Below are 26,068 nucleotides of genomic sequence, written 5' to 3' on the forward strand. Positions count from 1 at the left end.
TCTGACCTAGGTCCTCTGCATATATGTTATGGTTGTGTAACTTGGTGTTCTTGTGGGATCCCAACAATGGAAGTGGGGATGTCTCTGAGTCTTTTGCCTGCACTTGGGACTCTTTCTCTCCTACATGGTTGCCATATCCAGTCATGATATGAGGGCTGGTGCCCAGGCTCACTGAATCTTAGGCTATGTTCAGTGGATATTCCTATGTAGTAATAAGAGCGGCGGGGCTGCGTCCCCAACACCCCAGCCGCCTGCCCAGCTAGCTTATGCCCCGAAATAATTACACGGACACTGTATTCTTTTAAACACTGCTTGGCCCATTCTCTTCTAGGCTAATTCTCACATATTAATTTAGCCCATTTCTAATCATCTGTGTTGCGCCCCTAGGTGTGCTTACCGGGAAGATTCTAGCCTAGTCCATCCTGGGTCGGAGCTTCATCCCGGGAGCGGGGCATGGCGTCTCTCTCAGGCGTCTGCTCCCGAGAGCAGAGCGATCGAGACTGAGCTCACTTCCTCTTCCTCCCAGCATTCTGTTCTGTTTACTCCTCCCACCTATCCTCTAACCAATAAAATGGGCCAAGGCAGTTCCTTTATTAGCCAATGACCTTCCTCCATCATTCCTAGGATATTCCTGCTCTCTCTCTCTCTTTTTTTTAAATGGAAACAGAGGAGGAATTGGAATTGATCTGGGGCAGATGGGAAACTGGGGAGGAAATGGGAGTAGAGGGAGGGGAAACTTGATTCAGGATATAATGTATGGGAGAATAAAAGCAGTTTTTAAAGACCTGTTTCAGATAAAATACTGCAGTGTGAAGACACATTGGGCAGGCCAACCATGGGATACTGGACATCAGTGTCATCTGTGACAAGAGGGTCAAGAGTGACCGTCACTAAGCCACCTATATGGCCATGTAAGGGGCTTTTGACACAACCAAAGAAGTAAGACTAGTAAAATACCAACTAAGTGGATTGGCAAGGTCCAGTTTGTACAGCAACCAAACCACCCTTTCAATTGCTGTTGTATTCACAGTGTTGGGTGCTTACTTAATGTGTTCTTACAGTACAAAGTAAGGCTTTGTTTACTAAAACCTGGACAGTTTCAAATCTCAGATAAGGAAGACCTAATTTCATTACTTCTATTATTTTGATAGTTTTTTTTTTTAAATCCATGACTTCAGTGCTGAAGACTGAATGGTAGCACGGTTCATGCTAAACTCCCATTAGACCCCCGTGTTACATAAATCTTAAGTCCCCGCTACTGAAGCCCTGTATTATATACAACTACCTAGGAATCTGTGGAATTTGTGTTTATGTACAAAAGTCATGTAACTCAGCATTTACTTCTTTTTTTAATATTTATTTATTTATTATGTGGACAGCATTCCTTGCAAGTGTGCCCGCATGCCAGAAGAGGGCGCCAGGTCTCATTATAGATGGCTATGAGCCACCATGTGGTTGCTGGGAATTGAACTCAGGACCCCTGGAAAGCAGTCAGTGCTCTTAACCACTGAGCCATCTCTCCAGCCCAGCATTTACTTCTTCCAATTACATATGAGCTAAGAAAGAGAGAGCCTGCTGTAAAAATATACCCAGGAAAGTCAAGGCACAAGGATGCTTTACAGTGCCCACAACACTCAAAATGGGGGCTTTGATGCTAGCTGTTTTCTGAAAAGACACCTGCAGTAATAACAAAGAAATGATGTGAACTGTAAACACCATGCTTATTGTACCATCACATTTGGATGCTTACCTGGGGCAGGTTAAATGCCTGGAAGAATACAGTATTTTAAGAGGGAAGTTCTCCCTATGGTCTCCTAATACCTCTCAAACAAGAGATGATGCATCTTGAAAAACACCACAGTTGGTGAATCACTGTGGTCAGGAACAACGGTTATAAAGAAAGAACAAGAAGAGAAAAGGCACAGTCTGGCTCACACTGTCCTGTAGTGTAGTACGGTTTATGCTGCAGAAGCGCACAGGCAGGAAGCATGACCCTGGCGTAAATTCTCTGAAACACTGTGAAACCTGTAAGAGGCGGAGCCTGTGGGAGGTGACCACATGTGAGCACCTTTACAGGAAGGTGTCCTGGGAGTAGGAGGGTTTCCACGAGAACAGGCAGACTATAAAAAGGATCAGTCTACTCCTCCTCTTCCTCCCTCTCTGACCACATCAGCTTTCTTCTCAATGCTCCTGTTTACACTCTCTCTGCTCGTCTGCCACACTACGGCTCAGAGCAGGAACCCTCCTGCCTAAGACAGCAGTTCTGCCTTACGTGGACTGTGTAGTCAGTACAACCATCAGGCAAGAAACGCCTTTTCTTTATGTGTATCCCAGTATTGGGTATTTGGTTACAGCATCGCCAAACAGATAAGACCCAGGGATAATGTCTACTGCCTGGCTAAGCCACAGACTCAACATACAGGTACCAAAACAGAACAGGTAAGGGAGACATAGCTTGTACGTACAATGGAACTGCTTCCATCTGTAAAGAAGAACAAAGTTCTATCATTTGTAGAAAAGACCTGGAGACAATCATACGAACCAAACAGAACTATGGAATAGAACTATGTTCAACATAAATTTTTTAATATTCAAAAACATTTCAATTTTTCTTCCTTTTTTGTTATCATAGTATACAAAAAGTGTAGGCGAATGCATTTCTACCCAACTAGAAAAATGCCTGTGCAAACCAGTCCATCTTAAAATGTAATCCATATGGTGTTCCTGGCATTTGCTTTGGCAATGTGGATTATAGGCTCATTGAGAGATTGACACTGTACAGAGGCGATGAAACAAAAGCCTTAGTTTATGTTTGGGTTCCAGTGACCTGATACGTTGAGTCTCCAAACGAAGAAAACAAAGCAGAGAGATGGAAACTTTAACTACAGAATCCAAGGCCATTTTTGCACGTTTTTCTGGGCAGTGAGTACCACATAGCACTGCATGCCGGGACATCAGAACCAGCGAAACAGTTAATGATTCCGTCCAAACACACAAAGGGCCAGGCAGTGGTAAAGATTTAGACAGTGAAATACTTAACTACTTCTACACAGGGAATTGCTTTATGATTCTGAACTAGATAAATCAAGTACAGAAGGGGGTGGGGGTGGGGTGGGGGTAGAGAAGGAGGGAGGGAGAGGTGAGAAAATAAAAATGACCTGAAGGTGTACGTTTCTTGTCCTCTACCTCCTTCAATAGAAACCCTACTTTCTGATCCTGTTCTCCACAAAGAATTGAGACAGACCGTATTCACGAAAGTGTTGCTCTGCAATATACTCGTCTTTGCAATTGTGGCAGAGTTTACACTGAAATAAGTCACATGCCCTTTTCCTACACCTGTAAAAGAAAAAGAAATTCCTCAAGAGTTAAAAGCTTGCCTGGGGTGCTGGCTTTGGTAGTACAGGCCTTTTGTTCCAGCACTCAGGAAGCAGAGTCAGGCAGATTTCTGTGAGTTCTGATTTTGAGGTCTGCCTGGTTTACACAGTCAGTTCCATGTCACCCAGAGCTACATAGTGAGATCCTGTTTCAAGAAAAAAGAAAGTAAAATAAAAGAAGGAAGGAAGGAGTGAAGGAAGGAAGAAAAAAAGAAAGAAAAGAACAACAAAAAGTCTTGCCCCAGGGCAATCCTTGGCTGCTATGGGAAGCAAACAGTGCTGTAGTTTGTGAAGGGAGTTTAACTTGGAATTTCCACAACCCTCACAAAAGGGATGCTCATTTTCTACTGTTCGTTCGTTCATTCATTCATTCATTCATTCATTCACGTGAGTGTGTGTGTGTGTGTGTGTGTGTGTGTGTGTGTGGTCACAGCATCTTTCTAGACTGTTCTCCAGTTAATATCTTGAGGACCGGTCTCTGGTTGCATACAGAGATGGCCCACTGCAGCTAATCTAGCTTGCCACCTTGCCCTTGGGCTCCTCTGTCTTTGCCTCAGGAATGCTGGAAGTACAGGCAGTCACGGAGCCCCCTCTGTTTTTACACAGGTTCAGAGATCTGAACTTTGATCCTCAAGCATGTGAGACAAACACTCTATCCACTGAGCCGCTTCCCAACCCACACAACCTTTTTGGAGTTTCCAATGGTACTTACCGATTTAAAGTTCAAAGGAATCTGCGCAAACCCTTACCTCTCTTTACTTCTCCCTATCTCAGTGAGAGGTCTATTAAACTTGCATTTGTTGCTAGCATTGCTGCGTGAGAAGAAATACCCATAGGAGCTCTTGAGAAAGCCATAATACTTAGAAATACAAGAGAAGCAAGAATTTTTTTTGCCTGTTAACTGTTGTTCTTTATGTTGGAATCTCAGATATCTAATATTATATCAGCAAGGACTGGGAGTGATGAGCCCGGGGTTGCTAGTCATTCCAGCAGTTCTGTCAACCTGTATCATGACATCATCAGCCCCGCATCACGACATCATCAGCCCCTGTACCGTGACATCATCAGCCCCTGTATCATAACATCATCAGCCCTCCCTGAGCTGAGTACCTTTTTGAAATTAAACTCTGGAGTTCTCAGTCACTTAGCAGAATTTCCCAACTTGAAACAGCATTGACAGTCTGGCCTTGTTCAGGGAACTCCCCTTTTCCCTGACAGATCTTCCCAGCAGCCAGGATTTCTAACCAGTAGCTGCCACTGGATGCCAATGCCACCTCTGTCAGGTGTCAGAAGTTATGGTATTTTTAGAAAGGACCAGTGGTTCCTTGGAGAGCAAAATTCCCCATGCACTCCCTACCCCATTGCCCTTCAAAGACGTTCCTGAATGACCAATGGCATCTTCTCCCTGTTCAACCACACTGCGTCTTCCATATTTATACGGAGCTTTAAAAGAAGGGAAGAAACTAAGGAAAATGGCTGCCATCAGAATCCTAAGATAATGATAAGCACACAGAGCGAGAGGGAATTTAAGATCAAAGGCTTCGACTAAGAACAACAGAAGCAGAACATAATTTAAAGTTATGAGAAAGGAACTATTTAGAGATCTGCAAAATAAAGGGAGGCCCTGAAGACTCCTATGACACAATAGTGGGCTGGTTACAGACACATCTCTCTCCACCTCGGCAATGTGGAACCCAACTTTATGATTTGGTTCTCCTCAAAGAGCACCAACAGTGCAGACAGACTGCATTCCCAGAAATGCTGCCTCTTCAGTTATGAACTGCCGTGTGGGTACTGGGAATCGAACCTATGATGGAGGAAGGTCATTGGCTAATAAAGGAACTGCCTTGGCCCATTTTATTGGTTAGAGGATAGGTGGGAGGAGTAAACAGAACAGAACGCTGGGAGGAAGAGGAAGTGAGCTCAGCCTCGACAGCTCTCCTCTCAGGAGCAGATGCCTGAGAAAGACGCCATGCCCCGCTCCAGGGATGAAGCTCCGACCCAGGATGGACATAGGCTAGACCGGTTCTCACAGTTTATTAGAAATGGGTTAATCGGGATATCAGAATTAGCCAGTAAAGGCTAGATAGAAATGGGCCAAGTGGTGTTTAAAAGAATACAGTGTCCGTGTAATTATTTCGGGGCATAAGCTAGCCGAGCAGGCTGCCGGAGTGCTGGGGATGCAGCCCCACCGCCCCATATTACTACTACAAACCTAGGTCCTCTAGAAGAGCAATCAACACTCTTAGTTCCTGTGCTATCTCTCCAGCTCCTAGTCGATCAAAATTTCGCAAAAGCCAAATGCCCGTGCTTCTATTTTGCAAAGAAATAATATCCGGAAGGGTTTCAGAGAAGAGAAAAAAATCTGTATAGCAGGTCCTCTGTCTTCAGTGTCTTATTGAATGAGTGTCCCCAGTGCTAGCTGACCAGTAGTATTTAGTGCTATACAGGAGCAGCTTTTGAACTGAAGAGACAAGACTAAAGCCATTTTAAACCCAGGCCCCATCTTTGTGAGAGTCTAACCTAGGAGACACCCCATCCCATGTGTCTCATCCCATGGACCTGTGAATTCATAGAAAAGCCACAACCGGCCCCAAATCTGCCTGGCTGCCCAGAGACTTGACAAACATATTTTTTTCTTGACAAATCAGAAGCTAGACAAACAAGATTTTTTAAGGTTACCTGATGTTTTTGAAGAAAGTTACAAAAATCCCCTCTAGACTTGACCCAACTATTCCCCTACACAATGTAGTAATGCCAAGGGCACATAACTTGTGATTTTTGAGCTCCTGGCTGAGAAAACTCCCGTGGGTTTTAGGGGACAATGGTCATTCACTCAACCTTTCAGAAAGTCAGGCCTGTCCTCAGTTATTTGGTCCTTGGGAGTGGAGGAGTCACGATAGAGCGACTAAGATCTCCAGGTCGAAGACAAGAAGCGTCTGTGACATGTATCAGAACAAATGGCTCCAGCAATTCCCAACTACCACTTAGCGTGCAAAGGCGAAGCACTTGGTAACCATCCTTGAAGTGCAATGATTTAATTAAAATAGATTTTCACATGGTCACATTCGAAGAACTCGAGTCTCTTAATTATGGAATGCTTTGCCAATAATTAAATAGTCTTTGGTAACAACCGCTAGGAGGGAACAGGCTATTTGCAGACAGGCGGTACGCTGGAAACACCTGATAAGGCTATAAATCCCGTGTTGTGCACCCACAAATCAGCTCCAAAATTGCATCTGAACATTAAGAATGACTCTGCCTTTCCCTTAATGATAAGTTCTATGAAATCAATTAGCTGTTAAAATAGCTTAATTGGAACATATGTATTTTAATTTGTGTGTGTATTAAAAAAGTCCTCTTAATCAACCCAAAACATTCTGAAATTGCAATTCTAGGTAATGGAGTAAAAGAATTGAACTTCTGACAGGGTACAAGCAAGGAGGTGGAAAATGCCGGAAGGGGTGTGAGCCCTTGCAAGGAGGGTGGTAAGAGCAACCCACTTTAGCGTGACGGTGCTCAAAAGCCATCTAAGAATGAGCTCCTTCAGTCCAAGGTCACGTTCTCAGACACAAAAACAGTTCTGGGGGATTTTTAAATCCCTAGGTAAGGGGTTATGGGGGGACAGTGAGGCCTCTCAGAAGGTAGAGGCACAATATGACCAGGTCTTGATGACCTGAGTTTGACCTCTGAGATCATCACCACCCTCTCACACACAACAAACAAACCAACAAAGGCAACAGAAAGAAAAATGGGGGAATTAGAGCAGTTGGGTACAATTATTGAGTCATATTTCTGCTGCCTAACTTCACAGAACTAGTGGGGAAAAATTAGAGCTAGCTATAGCTATGATAAATAATTTATTGTTATTAACAACAAAAAAGGCAGATAAAATTCTTTGGGAATATGTTTTTCAAAAAATGACTACTGAGGACACCATGAACAAAAGCATGATTTATGCTTTAGTGTTGGTAGTTGGTCTAAAAAAAGAGTAGAAGAAAAAGAGAAACAGAGAGAGGCCAATCCCAAACTTGGTAACTTCAAACTACAAGCTCTTCACATGAAATGTTCATCACTGTGAAATTACAGGAAAAATCAATTTGCATTTTTCACTTGGTATTATGTACTTGACCTGTCTAACATCCCTTCATCCTAGGGACAGGATGGTGGTCACTTGTGAAGGGAGGATTCAGGGGCTGTCCCTTATTGGAACTTACTACCCCTGGTTTCATTGCTGGTAAGATACAATGTTAGGTTCCCTTTGAAATTGTCATGGGGCCTGGGACGGAAAGTTGTCTGATAAACAGTGAAGACTGAATGAAGAAGTCATCAAATGAGGTGCAGAAATGAAGAAAGGGGAAAAATCTCAAGGCAATCTGAGAGAGAAAACCAGAGATGCAAATAACAGCAAGAGTGGGAAAAAGAAACAGAGAAGACCAGATGCACTAAAACAGAAACCAGCATCAGGGCCACACCCAGACCGCAAAGAGCAGCTAGCCAAGAGGCAGCAGAGCCAGCCAGCACAGTGACAAGAAGCCCAATTCTCACCCGTCATTGAGAAAGATGAAAGCACTTGGATAGGAAGCATTACAAAATAACTCTCAGACACAGACACACACACACATCGCACGCAGCCCTGGTACTAAAATATTCCTTTGGGCCTCTGAATTCAGTAGTGAAGAATTTTAAGGCTTGTTGCTCATTCAAGATTGCGGGCACAAATACAGAAATGCGTCCCTACGTTACATGAGGTGGTTTGGTGACGCCCCTTGGGGGAATCATCAGTGGAAGCCAATCACGAGACTCAAGGGTCATGAGACTGGCATCGCTCACGTTCACGGTTTGACTATCTCAAGGGTCATGTGCTTCTGCTATAACCAGTGTCTTTATGGGCGACGCACAAGAGCCTTCTGGACAGTGCTTTTTCCAAAACACAATTCACGGATGGGGTGGGAAAGTTCTGTGGGGTTTCCTTTGATTTAATAAGCAGCAACTGAGGCAAAGCATTGGCGTGAGGGATTGAGAGAGATGGGTGGTAGACACAGCAAGATCAGCAGCCATGGGCCTCTGCCTCAGAGAGTTCATACTCCACCCTCCCAGGAAGCACACCTCCCAGTAAAAATTCACAACACTCATTCACGGACAGACCATCAGTATCTCCCGCAACAAGCCACTGTGAAGAATCTCAACGTGACAGTCAATTGAGTATTTATTTGCACAAGCAAGTCACAAAACCAGTCACATACAAAAGAGGCCGTGATGAATAAGGCCCGCTGGCCCAGAGTGAGCTCATGGCACTGGGGACAAGGCAGACAAGCAAAACAACAGTTTCTCCACAAGATGGAAGGCTAGGGGCCACAGCAGGTCAAAAGAAGGACAGGTCATATCTGCTTCTGATGGGTTGGGGAGAGGAAGGTGAGAAGCAGGAGGTGGGGGAAAAGGCTTTGGAGCCAGCTCTGGATGGATGAGTCACCAGGAACTTCTCCTGCCTTCTCCATGGCTATAAATAACCCCAGGTGCTGCCATTTCATTTCATTACTAAGCCTCTCCAGATGGAGAAAAATAATTAAGCAGTCTGTGGTGCCGACGTGATATAGAGAAGAGGGTAGCAACTCGTGAGCCGTTTGAATTCTGATGTTTCCTTTCAACGGTGCAGTGAGGGCAGAAAGGAAAAGAGGTCAAAGGACAGCACAGACCTTAGAAAAACCCCAATAAGCGTAGTCGAACCCTGGGCGGAATGGAAACAGAAAGGGGAAAGCCGTGGGACGAAGGGCGGCGTTCTGCTGGCCCGTCCAAAGCAGAACTGCTAAGGTGAAATGGAGAAAGGACAGAACGACTTCCCGATGATGGGCTGTCAAAAAGAAAGACTTCAGGGGGGCTGGAGGGACAGCTCAGCCTTCACAGTACTAGCTCTTTCAGAGGACTCAAGTTCTTCAAATGAAATGGCAGCTGCTCATACCAGGCAGCTCACAACCAGCTCTAAGTCAGGGTGATGTGTGTGGTGTGTGTGTGTGTTTGTGGTGGAGGGTTCCAACAACCTCATTTAGCTAACACAGATTCTTGTACCAAATGGGTATACACATACACATAAACTTAAAAGGTCAAAAATGTTCAAAAAAGAGAAATACTTCATGAAAGCTCACTTATATATAAGTGCAACATAGCATATTTATACTTTATAGAAGTACACTAACTGGCTGTGTCTCTCGTGACATGAGAACCTTTTATATATTGGTATTCAAGACAGATTTAGAAGTGTCCCTATCCAGAGACTGAAACAGGAGAAAGAAGTGTCTGACTGTAGTTGGCCCTTCAAGCCTTCCGCATTCAACACCAGGAAGTTCCCTGGACTCAATGAAACATCAAAGCAATTTCATACATGCGTATGTAAGACAGGGGCCATGAAGGATATGATTGGGGCAGCCCACCAAAAATGACATGACTGGGGCAGTACACCAGAAAAAAAAAATCAATAAACTCAACAGTCATCAGGCGTTCTGTGCAAAGGCCGAAGTGCTCAAGTCTGAACGAGGGTGCCACGAGCCTCTACTCGGGAGACTGAAATCCTTCAGGTGGTCATGTGGCTAAAAATACCACCTTCCCTGGTGGGAAACAGGAAAGTATGGGAGGACTGCTCAGGAAGAAAGCTTGTAACTGAGAAACCAAAAGTGGACCTAACTTTGCGGCCGTGATGAAATACAACCCAACACAAAGCATGGATAGTCTCCTCTCAGAACCCCAAGTGAAGCCAATTAAATCTTTTAGCATATTATTTTTAAAAGCAAAATATCCTGCCACAATTGCCCAATTATTCTCCCGATTCTAGCTCATGCAAGCATGTGTGTATTCTTACTTGTTTCACGGGATAGCCCATGGGAGACATTACAATAAGAGAAAGGCGTAAAGGAGCACATTAATAGTTCTCAGAGCGTTCTACATTCTTATCAGCATTCAAACAAGGTTAACAACAGAGAATATTCAAAGTTCTACTCTAAAAAACAAGGCAATTATTTTAATTTTTGTACTTACACTAATTATTTATTCTTTGGAATGGTTTAACAACAAATTCCTTTATCCTTTACCAAGCTGTTTATTTCAAATTCTCTTTTTTTGTAAAGTCCTTTAAAACAAAACTTTACTCTTACTTATCTTTTTTTTTTTATCCCAAGGGCTGTGAACCCAAGGATGACCTGTGTGACCAAGAGAAAACGGGATGTAATCTGGATATATGACTGCCAGATCGCCAGGGACTACACTGAGTGACTCTCAGCATCGTGGGCCTGCACTGCATCCATGGAAGACTGATGCAACTCTTGATTTTCTGCTCTTGGCAGAGGTCCTTCTGCCCTTCCTCTGGGCTCCCAGGCGGCACTTGCAGGAAGGAGGCCTGCTGTGCCACCTTTCACCGCTAAGACAGACTCTTGAGTTGACCTGTTACCAAAAGATGCCAGCTGCCACTCAAAGTTTCGGTAGTCCACGCCCGGCACAGATACATAAGGAGCAGGCAAACATGAGCAGATGGGAACATCTATAGGCAAGCACAACTTACAGTGTGGGGAGGCACCTGCCTCCAAGGCAGTCACACACTTCTCGTCCTGAGGATGGCGAGAATATCAAGACATTTTCTATAAAATCTCCCACACTCAACATTAAAAAAAAAAAAAAAAAAAAAACTTCATGAGTTCAACAAATAATGTCAATGATCTGTCTTAAAGTCAGATCAACAAAACTAAGTTTAAGCCCAAACAAGATCCCTTGGTCTACTTGCTGGGCCGGTGCTGGATACGGTGCTCTGGCAATGTCGTGAACCGTACAGATCTAACCACAGCAAAGGCGGCAAAGGCACCAGAAGGACTCAGAACAAGAGATGTGTGTGTAGAGTAATCAACAGGAGGACCAACATCTCTGTCTACACTGATGACATGATTGTTTCACATTGTGGTCAAGGGGAAAGTTTTTATTGTAGATGGTGGGGGGGGGGGGGGAGCCACCAGAGGCATCTAGAAGAGTCTGGAGCAGAGAGAGAAAACAGTAGACCAACAATGACCAGTAGCTTAGACCTGGCCATGAGAGGAGCAGAAGCAGAGCAAGGTGGAGGGGGTAGGAAGACATATAGAGAGGAAGAACAGACTGGAGGAGGGAGAAGGGGAGGGGCAAAGATTGTGTGGGCAGAGGAGAGAGAGCATAGCTGAAATAGCCGGGCTCTCAGGAGAATGAGTAGCTGGGGGAGAGAGTCTCAAGAGCTGGAGAAGTCGAGGGTAGGGGTGGAGGGAAGAAGAGCTGAGATGCTAGCTGGACTCTGTACTTGTGATACTGAGAGAGTCTGGGAGCCAGAATGTGCTTTAGGATGCTATTAGGTCCCACAGACAGCCATGTGTCCCCTCAGCCAGTGGTAAGGGAAAGGGCTACCTTGGTAAAGGGAACGAACTTCACAAGTTCCTAAGATGTGACTGCTGGCTTTTGTCTAATCTCCAGAACGTGGGGAAGTGCACTTTTCCTTTGGCCCTGACTATCTACCCAGAAGTCTGCCCTATCATCCTAGGTTATCAAACAGTAGCCCGATGAAGACAAGGAGAGAGTGAGACACTTGTCTATTTGTGTGTGTGTGTGTGTGTGCGTGCGTGCGTGTGTGTGTGTGTGTGTGTGAGTACATGATGTGTGGGCAGGGTAGGGTAAACATGTGTGTCACCCCATGATGTGAATGTCACAGAACAACTCTCTCCTACTTTTTATGTGGATTTAGCATGGAACTTAGGTCATCAAACTTGCAAAGACCTTTACCCATGAAGCCACATACATCACCAGCTTAAGACCTCTCTATATATTAGACAAATAAAAATATTCAAACTTACTATGTGTTTAAAGGAAGAATTTCTGTTGTTTTAAATTATGTGCAAAGGTGTGTTTGTGTGTATGGACACCTGAGTTCAGTGCCCTGTAGAGGCCAGAAGGAGCTATCAGATCCCCTGGATCTGGAGTTACAGGCAGCGGTTAAGTCACCTGCCATGAGAACTGAACTGAACTCAGGCCCTGAGCAAGAGTAGTCAGTACCCACTCTCCACCACTGAGCCTTCTCTCCAGCCCACACAATCATTCTTAAAAGGAGAGTCAAAGAAGGAAATCAAGCCAGACTGAAAGATAACAATACTACCTTCTGCTTCTAGCGCACGGAGAAGCAAAGCTCCAACGTCTCTGCACACAGGAGGCCTGACGCAGAGGGGAACCAAGGCCACTCAGCACAGCTGTGTCCAACACAGTGTGGTTCCTTTTATTATCTGTCCTATATTTCTTGTTTCTACGACAGCAGGCCCAAAACTTGGAAAAGTCCCAACTAACGAAATATATGTTCAACTTTTTCATACATGAAACAGGAGCTGTGTCCTAGAAACACTTCAAAAACTCAAAGCCTAGATTTCACAGTCAAGTATTTTGGTGCTTTGTCTGCCCAAGCCTCTAATTGGTCCTATATTTAACAAGTGTTTGTGGAGGAATCAAAAAAAGAAAAGGAATTCAAACGTTTTGGCAAAGCATGCATCTTTCCAATACCTAAAAAACATCTTTCCAAACACGCCTTCTCACACAAACAGCACCCCACAAGTAGGGCCTGGTTACTCACAGTGGCTATGAAGGATGGTGGGAAATTGACAGTCAGCTATATAAAAAGCAGCAGGCAAAGAAGGTCAGAACACAATGGGTTAACAGCAAGGTGACAATTGCCTCAGAGGGAGAGGTCAGAGTTGTCAACTGTAGTCTGGTCACATCAGCAGCTACGAGGGGTCCAGACAGAACCCAGTGACCCTTCCATCAGAGCCGAACCTGAGATCCCTCCTCTCATGAAGACTCATGATATCACAAGGGTCTCCAGTCCACGAAACCCCACAGGGATAGATACAGAGTGTTTGGCTTGTGATGTGCTGTCCTCACTTCACAGACAAGAGTGTTGTGCTTCGGAAGGCTAACTGCATCACTGACAGGCAGGAGAGGGGCTCAAAAACAAGGGATTCTACTCCAGTAAAAAAAAAAAATCTCTGAAAAGACTGTGCTCTGCTTTGATGAATGATATAATCAAGGAAAAAGAGAGGGACTGAGGACAAACAGAAGATAGCAGTATGCAGCATAAACACAGATCTTCAAGGTGCTTGGCCATGGATAATGATAAATAACATTCTTCATGGCTTAATGTAGCATGTCTAGATTATATTTCTATGGATAAAGAACTAAGGATATTCGAAGAAAAAGTCACTGTGAATGACACATTCCAAATTTTTCGGGCTGTTTTGTTATTTTAGCTTATTCTGTCTCATTATATTTAAAATGCTGACAGAAATCCCTAACTAGTCTCATGGTCCAGTGGAATAGTAGCCTGTATTTGAAAGCTGGTGCCAGGGACGAGAGAGGGGGTCACTGATTAAAAGTGGTTTCTGTTCTTTGCAGAAGACATGGATTTAGTTCCCAGCACCCATATCAGGCAGATAACAACTGTAATTCAAGCCCCAGAAGACCCTTACACTTTCTTCTGATTCCACAGGTACCTCACCCCACATACATCTGCTCTTACACATGTATATACTTAAAAATAAAATAATGTCTTAAAAGAAAACGGGTCCAGACCCAATGCTTTTTAATATCAGGAGGAATATTAGCATCTAAGATTTCTACACATCTCCTACTGAAGTGTTTGTTCAGGAAAAGGGAGAGAAATCAGTAAGAAGAGAGGGGCAAAAAAACGGAGAAACTTGCCAATCACATGTTCCCCGCCAGAAGGAACAGTGGAACGACCTTATCTCAAACAAGAATGTCCCTTCTCCTTGGCAAAGCAGCCTGCTCAGAGAGACAGGTGTGGTAGACCTAGGCTGGAGAGGGTTATCAGTCCCTCTGAGTGGTTGAGAAAGCACCAACTACCAAGACTGAACCCGGAGGAAAAGAAACTCTTGTATGTGATGGCTCCAGACAATTGTGAAGACAAAAAGGCAAACCATGTATGTACTGTCCCAGTAACATTCCACACTAGACAAGAACCATGTCTCTAGAGAAATTTTACTTTAGTATGAATGGACTTCTTCAAAAGCCTGAGCACAGTCTAGGGAGATGACCCAGTTCTTAAGGTTGGCCTCATAAGCAAGAGGAACTGGGTTTGATCCCCACATAAAAATCTGGGCATGAGATGAGTGGCAGAAACAGGGGAACCCTGAAATGTGCTGTCCAGACAGCCTGGCCGTTTGACAAAGGCCCAGGCCAATGAGAGACCCTGTCTCAAGCAAACAGTGGAAGACGCCTAAAGAAAGACACCTGAAGTTGCCCGCTGACCACGAACACATGCTACATGAGCACATACACAAACATATGTGTGTTCACTTTTGTGAGTGTGTGCAGGCACACACACACAGCACACATCTGAGAAGCATTATCTGTAGGATGAAGGGTTTCCACTTTACTTTAAACCCTGATACAGGAGATATGAGCAGTAATCAATATAAACATATGAAGGGTAAGAGAAAGAATAGAGGGTAGAGGGTCACACCTGCACTCCTGGCACAGGGAAGCTAAGGCAGGGGGATTCCTGTGACTTCCAGGCTAGTATGGGTTATAATCTGAGACTCTATCTCAAACAAACAAAAGGAAGAGATGGAGAGTGGTGATTCCTAAGTGAGCCAACTTGGAAAGAGTCTCAACAAAGGTGAGTTGCCATAGCGACCTGGAGATGGAAGGAAGAGGGGCTTTTCCAGCAAGTGGCTGCTGCTACTTATTACGGCTCCTTCAGGTAATGTCAAATTTCAAAGTTGCTTAAAAGAAAACCACCTCTTTTTCATCTGCCTCTTAATATGCTGAAGGAACCTGTTCAAGACAGGGCTGCCACAAAGTAAGTTAGATGACAAATGTGTTCTTCAATCTGCACACCAGTCAAGTAGCAATAAAATCAGAATAATTCATGCAAAAATTTTCATTAGGTTTCTAAACATACTTATTTACATTTTAAATCACACATTGGACAATATGAAATATCTTTCATTTAGACAGGTGTGAACTAGAAAACAGATGCATTCATTAAACATGGAACAATTCGGCAAATTAAAGGAAAAAAAAGCCAAAGAACTCTCTGGTTGAAGTATTTCAGCCGCTGTTAACTTACTTGAAAAAATATGGCCATGGCTCCAATTATTCTGTTTTCAGAGATTGCCGTCTGGAAGCTGTCAAAGTCATCTGGATTGTAGAAGAAAATCTGCATCTGCAAAATAGTTAAAAATTGTATTAGAAAAAAAATTCACACCTATGGTTAAGTAGAGAATAGTCCAGAGAGGACATTCGCTTCCCACAGGCTGAGACCATAACCCATTTATTCTTTTATCCATAGTTTTCCTTTGTAAAACCTGTGAGAGCACATCCAAACAACATGCCACTTCCCACACGACTGCATCCATGCTGCCCAGGACACACTACTATGGAAGCGTTCTTATCGCGGTTACCCGACACATGATGAAACCTTCCCAACAGGCAAAGCTTAAACACAGCTTAGCACATGCGAGGAAGAAACAGAGCCTGCGAGAGGTAGCCAGTGTGTGAAATTATCAACACACGAGAAACGACGTGGGCATAACCAAGACTTGCAAGCTAGATCTCAGGAGATTATGAGACCACAATAAAAGGAATTTCACAAAGATAAAAAAATTAATGGTAAAAACTATGAAATCGTGTCTTAGAGTTTACTGTGTACATAAAAGCTATTCTACACATGAGATCACTGAATGTACTTCAAAAGCTCAATGAAGACAGAAGCTAAAGGCAAGGAAATACTGATTCAGTAAATGTCCATCAAGTTGCTTTAAGCTGAACCCCACAAGGAGAATGAACTCTGGGCGCCCCACACCAATGGTAAGGACCTTCTCTTGTATTAGCTAGAGTTTCTTACTTAAAACACAAAATCCTGATGCATCAATTTAAGATCATTTAAAAGACTGAGCATACATGCAGATGACACAAGCAACTGCTTTCTGTTGTTTGTTTTTGATTTTTGTTTTTGTTTATCAAGACAGGGTTTCTCTGTGTAGTCCAGGTTGTCTTGGAACTTGCTCTGTAGACCAGGCTGGCTTGGAACTCACAAAGATCTGAGTGCTGGGAAGAAAGGCGTGAGCCACCAGCATCCACCTAACTACATCCATTCTCATTCCAACATGTCTGGCTCCTAGCCTAGGAGACCCTCAGGAAGGCAGTGTTCTTGACATAGAAGGTCAAGCCTTTGTTCGTGGCAGAGGGGTTGTGAAGGTGAAGGTACACAAGCAGCGTTAGTGCTCCACGCTCAGATCCCAGCATTCCGCCCACCACCAACACAGGCTGATATCAGCAGACTTCTTAAACATCCTAGAGAGAGGGCTGGAGAGACAGCTCGGCGGTTGCTCTTCTAGAGGAAACAGGTATTATTCCCAGGATTCACATAGTGGCTCACAACCACCTGTAACTCCATAACTCTCCACTGGACACCTTCTTCTGACCTCCTGGGGCATTAGATACACAAATCATACATAGATATACATGCAGACAAAACACTCATAAACATATAAAGAACTGAATAAAAAATACAATCAGAGTATGAATGGATTGGACTTAATCTCCCAGGAAATCCTGCTCCTTCAAAACAAAACAACCCCAAAAAATCTCCTAGGTAGATGTCATCTCTCTCTGCCTCCGCTTACCCAGTTCCTAAATGGCATGCAATGGAAATGACGATCATATCCAAGCAGGGAACTTGGAGATTTGATACCAAACAATTAATTCCCAGAAGACACTGTGAACTCAAGGTGACTCCATATAGGCCAAAAGTGAACGGAGTCTGCATGACAGAATGAACTGAAATGCTGAGGAAACAGTGACAGGTTCATTTCTGAGGGGGAGACGAAGCCACCGTGTCAGCTCACGTTCTAGAGACATTCAGGGTCTATGTAGACGGGGGAAAGAGGTAGATTCTTTTGTGACATTCTTTTAAAGCAAATTCATTTTCTTAAGACCTTGAGTTCTTAGCAATGCTGGCGGTTTGGACACCTTTAGACATCATGAATTTACACTAAGAAAAATCCACTGTGCGAGGTGCCGATTAAAACCACTGAGTACTGGGTCAGGTGCTTCATGTTCAATGCCACTGAACCAAGGAGGAAAAAAAACCTCCGCACAAGTATATTCATAAAATTACACTCCACTTTCCTTTGAGAACTTAGACTCTCACAGTAAGTAGGTTCCAGAAAGCTTATCCTTCGGCTCCTGAACGGGGCACTACTGTTCAATGCACCACCTGAATAGCAGAGGACACAAAACACATTAAGACTTCTTCAAGAGCACTCTGATATATAGCCCGAACGGAAATGCATATTTGGAAAACATGTTCAAGTCGAGGCTCCACCCACCTGGATAATAAAACGTCTCAGAAAGACACCACTTATATGAGTTGGAAGTATCAATTTTCCTTGCTAGTGCTTTCGAACTGCAGCCTACCGAATTATGCTAATATGCAAAGCTGTCGAAAGATAAGAAAGCAAAGAAACGGATGAAGTTGTACTGGGGGAAACTGGACTCTAGCAATTGCTGGTTGATGAGAAACTTTGCAAAGACAATGCTGTCGAACGTGTCTGGTTAATTCAGTTCACCGTGACGTTGGTTTTGACCTATACTGAGTCCTTCTGACTTGAATCTCCAATTTCTGCATTTATTTTCAAAAGCCACACCCAACCATGGGGAGGGGTGGTGATGCGTGCCTATAATCCTAGTATTTGGGTGGTTAAGGCAGGAGGCTGTGTAGGAAAATCTTGACTGAAACAAACAAAACAAAATACAGAACAACAGGAAAAGTAACACCCACCACAGAGTGCATATATCTGGGGCATATTTGCTATATAGTAATTCCTGCCAAAGACACCTGAGGTGAGGGAAAGATCTGGAATGCCCAGTGACAGAGATGTCTAACTGTGCCATACCCGCTACCCAGTTCCACCAATAATTTATATTTTGTCCCACAGGCCCCATACTGTCTCTGTAGATGACCTATGGCCATCACATCCTTACTTTCCTTCTATCACTGGGAGTAAGAGGGAGACAATGTGTCCCATGAACTGAATACGTAAGCGTGTAATTTCTAAGAATAAGGCTATCCTCTTACATGATCGAGGTGTAATTGTTACAATAAGAAAATTTCACATTGATGAGATCTGATTACCCAATTCTCAGTTCACTTTCAAATTTAGTAAAAGTGCCCAGTAAAAGCCCATTACAGATCATCTTACAGTTCTGGGTGCAGGATATAACCTGGGATTAAACTCTCCACTCAGTGGCCATATCCACGCTGTCTGTTCCCACTGCCATCTGGAACAACTCCTCGACACTCCTGACTCTAATAGTGAGATGCTTCCAGGATAGTCTACATGACACTGTGGTCCATCTCATCACAGTTTCTCAGGAGTGCATTCTGGTGGTAGATTTTGTGCAAACTGTCACACGGCGCTACCATCTTCATTCAAGGTACCAATCCTAATACTAGGACTGTTTATCTCAATTATTTCAAGGGTGACATGGGACAATCTTCTCCACTGAGGCTTTTTTATTCCTTTGAAAATGCAAAGATCTTTGTGGGGAGAAAGGGTGAAACAATATTCCTACCCTGGTTTCTCAGTTTCACCCACTAGTTTTGGCATTCATTAATGATTTTCTAACTCTGTTTTTTTTTTCTGTATTCATGAATAAGATCTTTATGCAAGGAGTATCTTTCTCTTCTCTAGGTTTACGCATGCATGTATTTGTACATACAGACTTCTTTTGTGTGCACACAGACTTGCTGTGGCTTTTACTTTGTTCAATCCGCAATGACACTTATTCGAAACTGTATTATGTTGATGTGCAAACTGCCCCAGCTTCGCCCAGCAGGAGACCCTTCCAAAGGACTCCCTGCCATGCAACTATGCTCCTATCATTCTCTTTGCATATTGTTAACTCCCTCCTTCTTATCAGGCACTCTGGTTTAGACCTAACTTAAACTTTATCAATCCCAGCCACAATAAAAGGCCATTTTATTCTAGTACATACTGGATTCTTTTGGTGGGAAGAGTGGTTTAAAGACTTGGGAACTCAGTATTTTCCAAATGTGCTGAAAATAGAAAAACATGCCCTTAATCCCAGTCCTCGGGAGGCAGAGACAGGTGGACCTCTGAGGGTTTGAGGCCAGTTTGGTCTACAGAGTGAGTTCCAGGATAGTTGGAGAAGGTTCACAATGAAATTCTGTCTTGAAAACCATACCCCCCCCCCCAAAAAAAATTGGTTCTTCAAGAACACATTATAGCTGAAGACCAAGGTATCCATTCTGAAAAGGAAAGGAAGCTGAACCAACACTGTGAATGGATGTCATGTGACCTTTCTTTCTGACAGAGAGAGGCTGAAGGAAACTAAAGGAGAAAGCCACTGAGAAGGAGTGCATTGTGGGGCAGTCATGAGACCTCTTAGTCAACACTTCAAAGCCAGGAGTGATTAGGATGGGCCAGATCGTGTCTACCAAGGAGACTAAAAGAACTGGACCATCCTGCAGGTGTTCCTGTAGCCAGGTCAGGCGTGTCTTACCAAGAGCATCAAATGACATCATACAACATTTAGAAAGCAATAATTTACAGGGCAAGCAAATCACAAGGAAGCTTCATCACGGGCCAGGACACATGCGGTAATATAGGGGGATGCCAGCACAAGCTCTGCCATGTGGGATGGGCGCAGTGACGGATGACATCCTGCACGGCCTTGGGTGCTAAGGAATTACACAGAGTCTAAGATACTCACAGCCCTTCTCCTACATGGCACAAGTTCCCTATCACTTAAATTGACTCTAGGTGCAAAGGGATTTAATGTATTTTTTTCTTTCAATTTGCATCACTGTGTATGTAAAGTTGAATGAACCACGAATGATCAATCTGAAACAGGCTTAATATTGCTATTTTTCACACATTTATTGACCAGAAACAGGATATCAAATCCTGTTTCTACCGTTCATTAATGCTCTGTGAATAAGATATTACTATGAGTCTCAGGCAAGGAAAACAAAGGTTTGTGAGTCCAAATTTTTCAAAGCTCTTAAAGAAGAAAACCACATGTTAGTATAGGAAAGTAATCTTTTACCCTCAGAAATCAAGGTCTTCATCACGGTGCTTCCTTCCACCTGGCAAGAATATCTACTTAATGGCGACTCTGTATAAGACACCATGGTAGATGAAGACACAGGAAATGCTTGGGAAGACCAAAGTCCCGTTAAAGAGCCAAGGTTAACTTTTTCTTTGAATGACAAAGTTAGATAAATGCATGGAGCTTAAGGTCATAAAATACATGTTAAAACAAAGCCTAAGTCAGTCCAGCCAGGGGGAGGATGGGACGTCTTCATGAAAGTCAACACATTCTCTAATGTCATACCTGTGTACCTAAGTCAGTGCTCAGGTGACCAGGACAAAGGACACAATGAAAGTACCCCAAGTCAAGAGAGGAAAACCCTCAAGTTCTCTGCAGATTCAGAAAGAGCTACATTGTTTGTTTTTTGAGACAGGGTTTCTCTGTAGTTTTGGAGCCTGTCCTGGAACTTGCTCTGTAGACCAGGCTGATCTCCAACTCGCAGAGATCTGCTTGTCTCTGCCTCCTGAGTGCTGGGATTAAAGGCATACTCCACCACCACCAGGCGAGAAAGTGCTACATTTATATTATCTCCTAGAAACCTCTATCTCTCTTACCTACTCTCCATACACAGCAAAGAGCGGGGGTTTGCAGAGAAATAAGTAAGGGGACAGAGTCCAGACAGCTCATAGGAAAGGCTAGTGACTGAAGAATCCAGTTAACTGGATTCCTGGGAAGTTCTCATACAGGAAAAAACACACAGATAAAAAGCTGCAGAAAAACCGCAGAGAAACTGGAGAGATGAGCTATGGGTACATAACGCTCTTGCAGAACCTGGGTCTAGTATCCTGAACCTATACTTAGCATTTTACAAATGCCTGCAACTCCATCATGGGAGGATCTGGTGCCCTCTTCATGGCCTCTCTGGATACATACATTTATGTGCATATGTCCCCAACCAAGACAGACACAAATGCACAAATGAAAAAAGATGAATCAAATCTTGAAAGAGAGTTCGGGGTGGGGTGAGGGGGTCAAAGATGCGATGTAAAGTCTGACCAGGCAGCAACAGTGCCCAGAAGTACATAGAAGGCAGAGGTATGGGAGGGAAGAAGTGAAATGTGGGCTTTTAATGATGGAAGGGGATAATCTCCAGAGAGCCAGTTGGGATGAAGCAGTTCGCAAGTGAAAATCTAAACACAATGAAGCATTATCGGGGCGGTCTGCTTTAGAGCTAATTTCTACTGGGTGATGAAAGAAGTGTAATCTGAGTTCTTATGCTGTACTGCAGCGATAGTTTAAGCTGGGCTGCATAGACATCATACAAATACAACACTCAACTACTCAACAATATAAACTCAAGGGAGAGCTTGAGGAAGGAAGGCTTCCTCAAGGTTCACAATTCCAAGGTACAGTACTGCAGGATGGTAGGACTGAGGCAGGTGTTCACATTGCCTTCAGTCAGGAAATAGAAAATTGATAGCGAAGGCCGCTTGTTCGTTCCCAGCTGTCCAGACCCAAAATAATCACTTGGAAACTATATCATCTGCAATACTGTTTGGTCAATAGCTTAAGCATATTGCTAGCTAGCACTTATATCCTAAACTAACCCATCTCCATTAATCTGTGCATCACAACGAGGTTGTGGCCTACCGGAAAAGTTTTGGTGTGCTGGGGAGGAGGCATCTGTCTCCTGTGGCGGCTATATGGCTTCTCCCTGACTCCACCTACTCTCTCTCTACATTTGTTTAAATTTCCCTCCGGGCTTTATTCTGTTAAGCCTTTGGCCAAAAGGATCTTTATTCATTAGCCAATAAAAGCAACACATATATAGAAGGACTTCCCACACCAAAGAATAGTATAATGATGTGCTCAGCTCACTTTTCCCATTCAGCCGAGGATCTCTGTCCCTGGAATGATACTATTCATATACAATGTGGATCTTCTTACCCTCATTAATCCAATCTAGAAAATTAGTCACAGCCATGCCCACAGAATAGTCTCTCAGGTGACTCCAGATCCCATTTAGTTAACGATCAAGTATAACCATCACATACATGAAGCCATGTTCCAATTGTCCAGTTCTCCCAAGACCATTAGCTAGAAAGATCTAGGCAGGCAGATCATAAGTCATCTTGGCTCAAGGATGTGCCTGACACAGTATTGGTCAGTACATAGAATATGAAATTGTTTCTGGAAAGAATAAACTGGATAGGGACACGGAGTGACTTGAATGAAGATTTCAGAGTGACAAAATCATCAACAAATTCATATGATGCTCAGACAAATGAACAAACAAACAAAAAAAGGTAAACATATGCACTATGTATATTATACAATAATTCATATCACAGAGTTCCCAATGATCCAGGACACATATTTTATGAATACTTATTTTTTATTTTGGTGAATAAAATGTCTGGGCATGAGCATGGTGTGTGTGTGTGTGTGTGTGTGTGTGTGTGTGTATGAGCACAGAAACCTTAGCAGGCCAGAAGAGGGTGTTGGATTCCTTGGAGTTACAGGTGAGAGTGCTGGGAACTACTTGGGAGCCACCATTCCAGGTACTGTAGTTATTTTTAAATGAATCCTTATGTTTGTGGTAATGTTATGAGAAAGTACTTTTTTTCTCCTATGCTTAAGATTTAAACCATGAGAATTTATGAGTCCAGCAGACTGACTTCCATGAGGTACACGGGTCTTATCTACTCAAAGGTCTGAATGAGGTCTCTGGCAACGTCAGCCTTCAGATACAGGACTGCGACATCAAACTCAAGACGAAACCACATGGACCTGGGCATATCACATGATGAAAGCAGTCTGATCCAGTGACTTGACCAGCACATCTGCATTCCCCAGAATCAGGCTCCTCTAAGGTGAACACATCCCCAGTCACGACCCAGATCCCCTTTAGTACCAGAGAGAATACTGGGTGCTCGGTGTGGCAGCAGAGCTCACTTGCTGACTGAATATTGTGTTCTCATTTATCTATTTTTTGCATACATCAATTATGTAAAATATGAATTTCACTCTGAAATTTCATGTGTATATAATAACTCAGATAATATCCGCCCCCACTGCCCTCTCGTTTCTTGTTTCTTGCTGATTCCCCTCCTCTTTCAAAGTATCTACCTACTAACTCTCATGCCCCTGCTTGGTGATCCAATTAGTTTAATTAAAGTTACATTAGAGGCATGGGTGTGGGGTTATTCACAGGAAAACAGAAGCTTACTAGTGGCTACATCACTGATGAAAATCTTTCTCCCCCAGCAGCATCCTTTAACGCTCATGAATCCATAAAGCTGGCTAGGGCCTCATGAGATCTTCCACTCAGGGTTCCTATCTGAAAACCGGAGGCCATTCACAGCCTGAAGATTCGCTAAGCAATGCTTTGGAAAAGTCAGAATAAAAGAGACAGCTCTTATTTTCCCATGAATCTCTACGAGCAGAAGCGGTGTGTCAATGATGGTGAAATCGATTCTTTCCACATGCCAGCCAGCCTCCCAGGAAGTCATGCCAAAAGGTGTGGGCTCAAGCAGCCTTCATCGAAAGAGTATTTTTAGGAGAACTAAATTCTGAAGAGGAATTTTTGCCCACAGCATCTCTGTAGGCAAAGCGACATTCAAATGAACGTCCACATAAATGTTCTGAAGACCTGCTTAATACCGCACGGATCGGCACACTACACCCTGGTCTTCAGCAACTCCTTTCTGCTTCTGCCATGAACTGTCCTTAGCTCCTTTGTAGCTGGAGTTCTAGTTTTTGGAGCAGATGATCCCAAAGTGCAGACTAAGCCCAAGGGCCAGCAGAGCAGGAGGTGGGACAATAGTGTCTACTGCCAATTGACTCTGTAACTTCTTTACTCTGTTACAGACATCCTCACAACTCCCGGTCTAGGGACAAGTCTTTGCATTTCTCCTCTGATGGAGAAGAACCTGCATCCTCGAAGAAAAAAGAAGCTGCATTTCCCAGGAATTTGCTACACATGATTCATGAAGTTTTCACCTCAAGCTCAGAGAAAGACTGGAAAGCAATGAGGCGGGTTCGGAATAGCACATTCTGAGCTGGATCAGACGTTAACCCCTCACCACACATTTAGGGAAGGTGACAATAATCTACAGCTCTCCCAGGTAAGAGCTGCGTGACAGGGAGGAAGGAAGCTACTGACATTCCCACGAGTACCCTCAAGAAAAACTACAGCAGCAAGCTACAGGGAAGGGCAAACAAAATTAGTCAGGTAAAGCACCTTCTCTCATGACTTACACGCTGCATGTCACAGTGCTTGCGGCTTTAAATTCAGTCTAAGAGGAAGAGAGAAAATGCAAATAACTCAGGGGAAGACCTACCTTCCACCATTCTTAGATAAGAACTCACACATCCAAGAACCAAGGGTGTAATGGATAAATAAACAGCGAAAGCTTCACTCCAGCCATAGTAATGAGCAGATCTCACAAACAGAGCCGACCCCCCCCCCCACGTGTATACACACAAAAGGAAGGAGAGGAAACCTCACACATCTCAAAGGCACCACAGTGGCTCCCCCTAGCGCAGATCCTTAGAAAGACACACAGCGAGTTAAGTTCTCTGACTACTAGCTACCAGAAAGGCCTCACTTGCATGCCTATTATTTATGAAATGTCCTCTATGTGTACGATGCTTCAGTAATTACCAAAGCAGTTGTGCTATTGATTCCGGGGTGAACAAAGTCTGTCCCTGCAGAATCCACACCTACAACCCCAGTACTGGGGAGGCTGAGGCAGGAGGACTGCCTCAAGTTTAAGACCAGCAGAGGTGCTACAGAGCCAACAGAATGTGTGATAAGGAGTTAGGGCATGATGCAGTTCAGTAAATGCAAAGGAGGACATAACTTGTGTCTGTCCACAATCTCCCTACAGAGACAGGGTCATTATATAAATAAAGACATTTTTTAATAAAGAATTAAAACAAAAATAACAATAAAAATAGGCAAGGTGGCACACACCAGTACCACCAGTGCTTGAGAGGCTGAGGCAGGAGGATTGCCTTGAGTTCAACTTTTTAGAACTTACTGAAAAAAAGCAAAACCAAACAAGAAGAAGCTATCACTTCCTTGCAGACACAAGGTCAGCTCTGAAGCCCAGTGGGACTCACCACTCCAAGCACAGAGGACAGCAAAGATCCCCGGGTGCTCGTGGAACACGTTTGTTTTGCAGACACAGGAAAACCACTGGTGTCTGTGCTCCTTGCAAACTTTGTCGGAATCGCTTTGTGCTTGGAAGGCAACAGCCACATGATTCACCGTGAAATGAAGTCTGGAAAATCACTTTGGATAAATGGGCCTATAAATTCAATAGAATTTCCATGACAACACAGAGTGCAACGCTCACCACAAATAAAAGGCTATCCATCATTTGGCACCAACTAGGAATTGGCAATATGTCTCCCACCTGGAAATGCAAGGAGCCCAAAGCTCAGGTTGTGACTTACCCGCCCCAACTTACCACTAGGCTTCACTCCTTACTTCTCATATGTATCCTCAACCCCATAATGGCTTGTAGGTGACACCGGGAGGCTAGGAAATGGCAATTAAGCGAAAT

At 43.8% G+C, this 26,068-nt stretch overlaps 1 protein-coding gene across 2 annotated transcripts in view; it reads right to left on the reverse strand.

Annotated features, from left to right (window-relative positions):
* Ptprg (protein tyrosine phosphatase receptor type G) overlaps positions 1-26,068 on the reverse strand; it is a 676,813-nt gene that overhangs the window by 197,078 nt on the left and 453,667 nt on the right. For both annotated transcript variants that reach the window (XM_041662359.1, XM_041662358.1), the window contains exon 5: positions 15,505-15,600. In XM_041662359.1, coding sequence (XP_041518293.1) covers positions 15,505-15,600 — 96 coding nt within the window. The remainder of the gene's footprint in view (positions 1-15,504; positions 15,601-26,068) is intronic.

This window comes from Microtus oregoni, unplaced genomic scaffold (genome assembly GCF_018167655.1).
Source record: "Microtus oregoni isolate MIOR12 unplaced genomic scaffold, Mior012 000013F_ref0000133, whole genome shotgun sequence".
In the NCBI taxonomy this organism is placed as follows: domain Eukaryota; kingdom Metazoa; phylum Chordata; class Mammalia; order Rodentia; family Cricetidae; genus Microtus; species Microtus oregoni.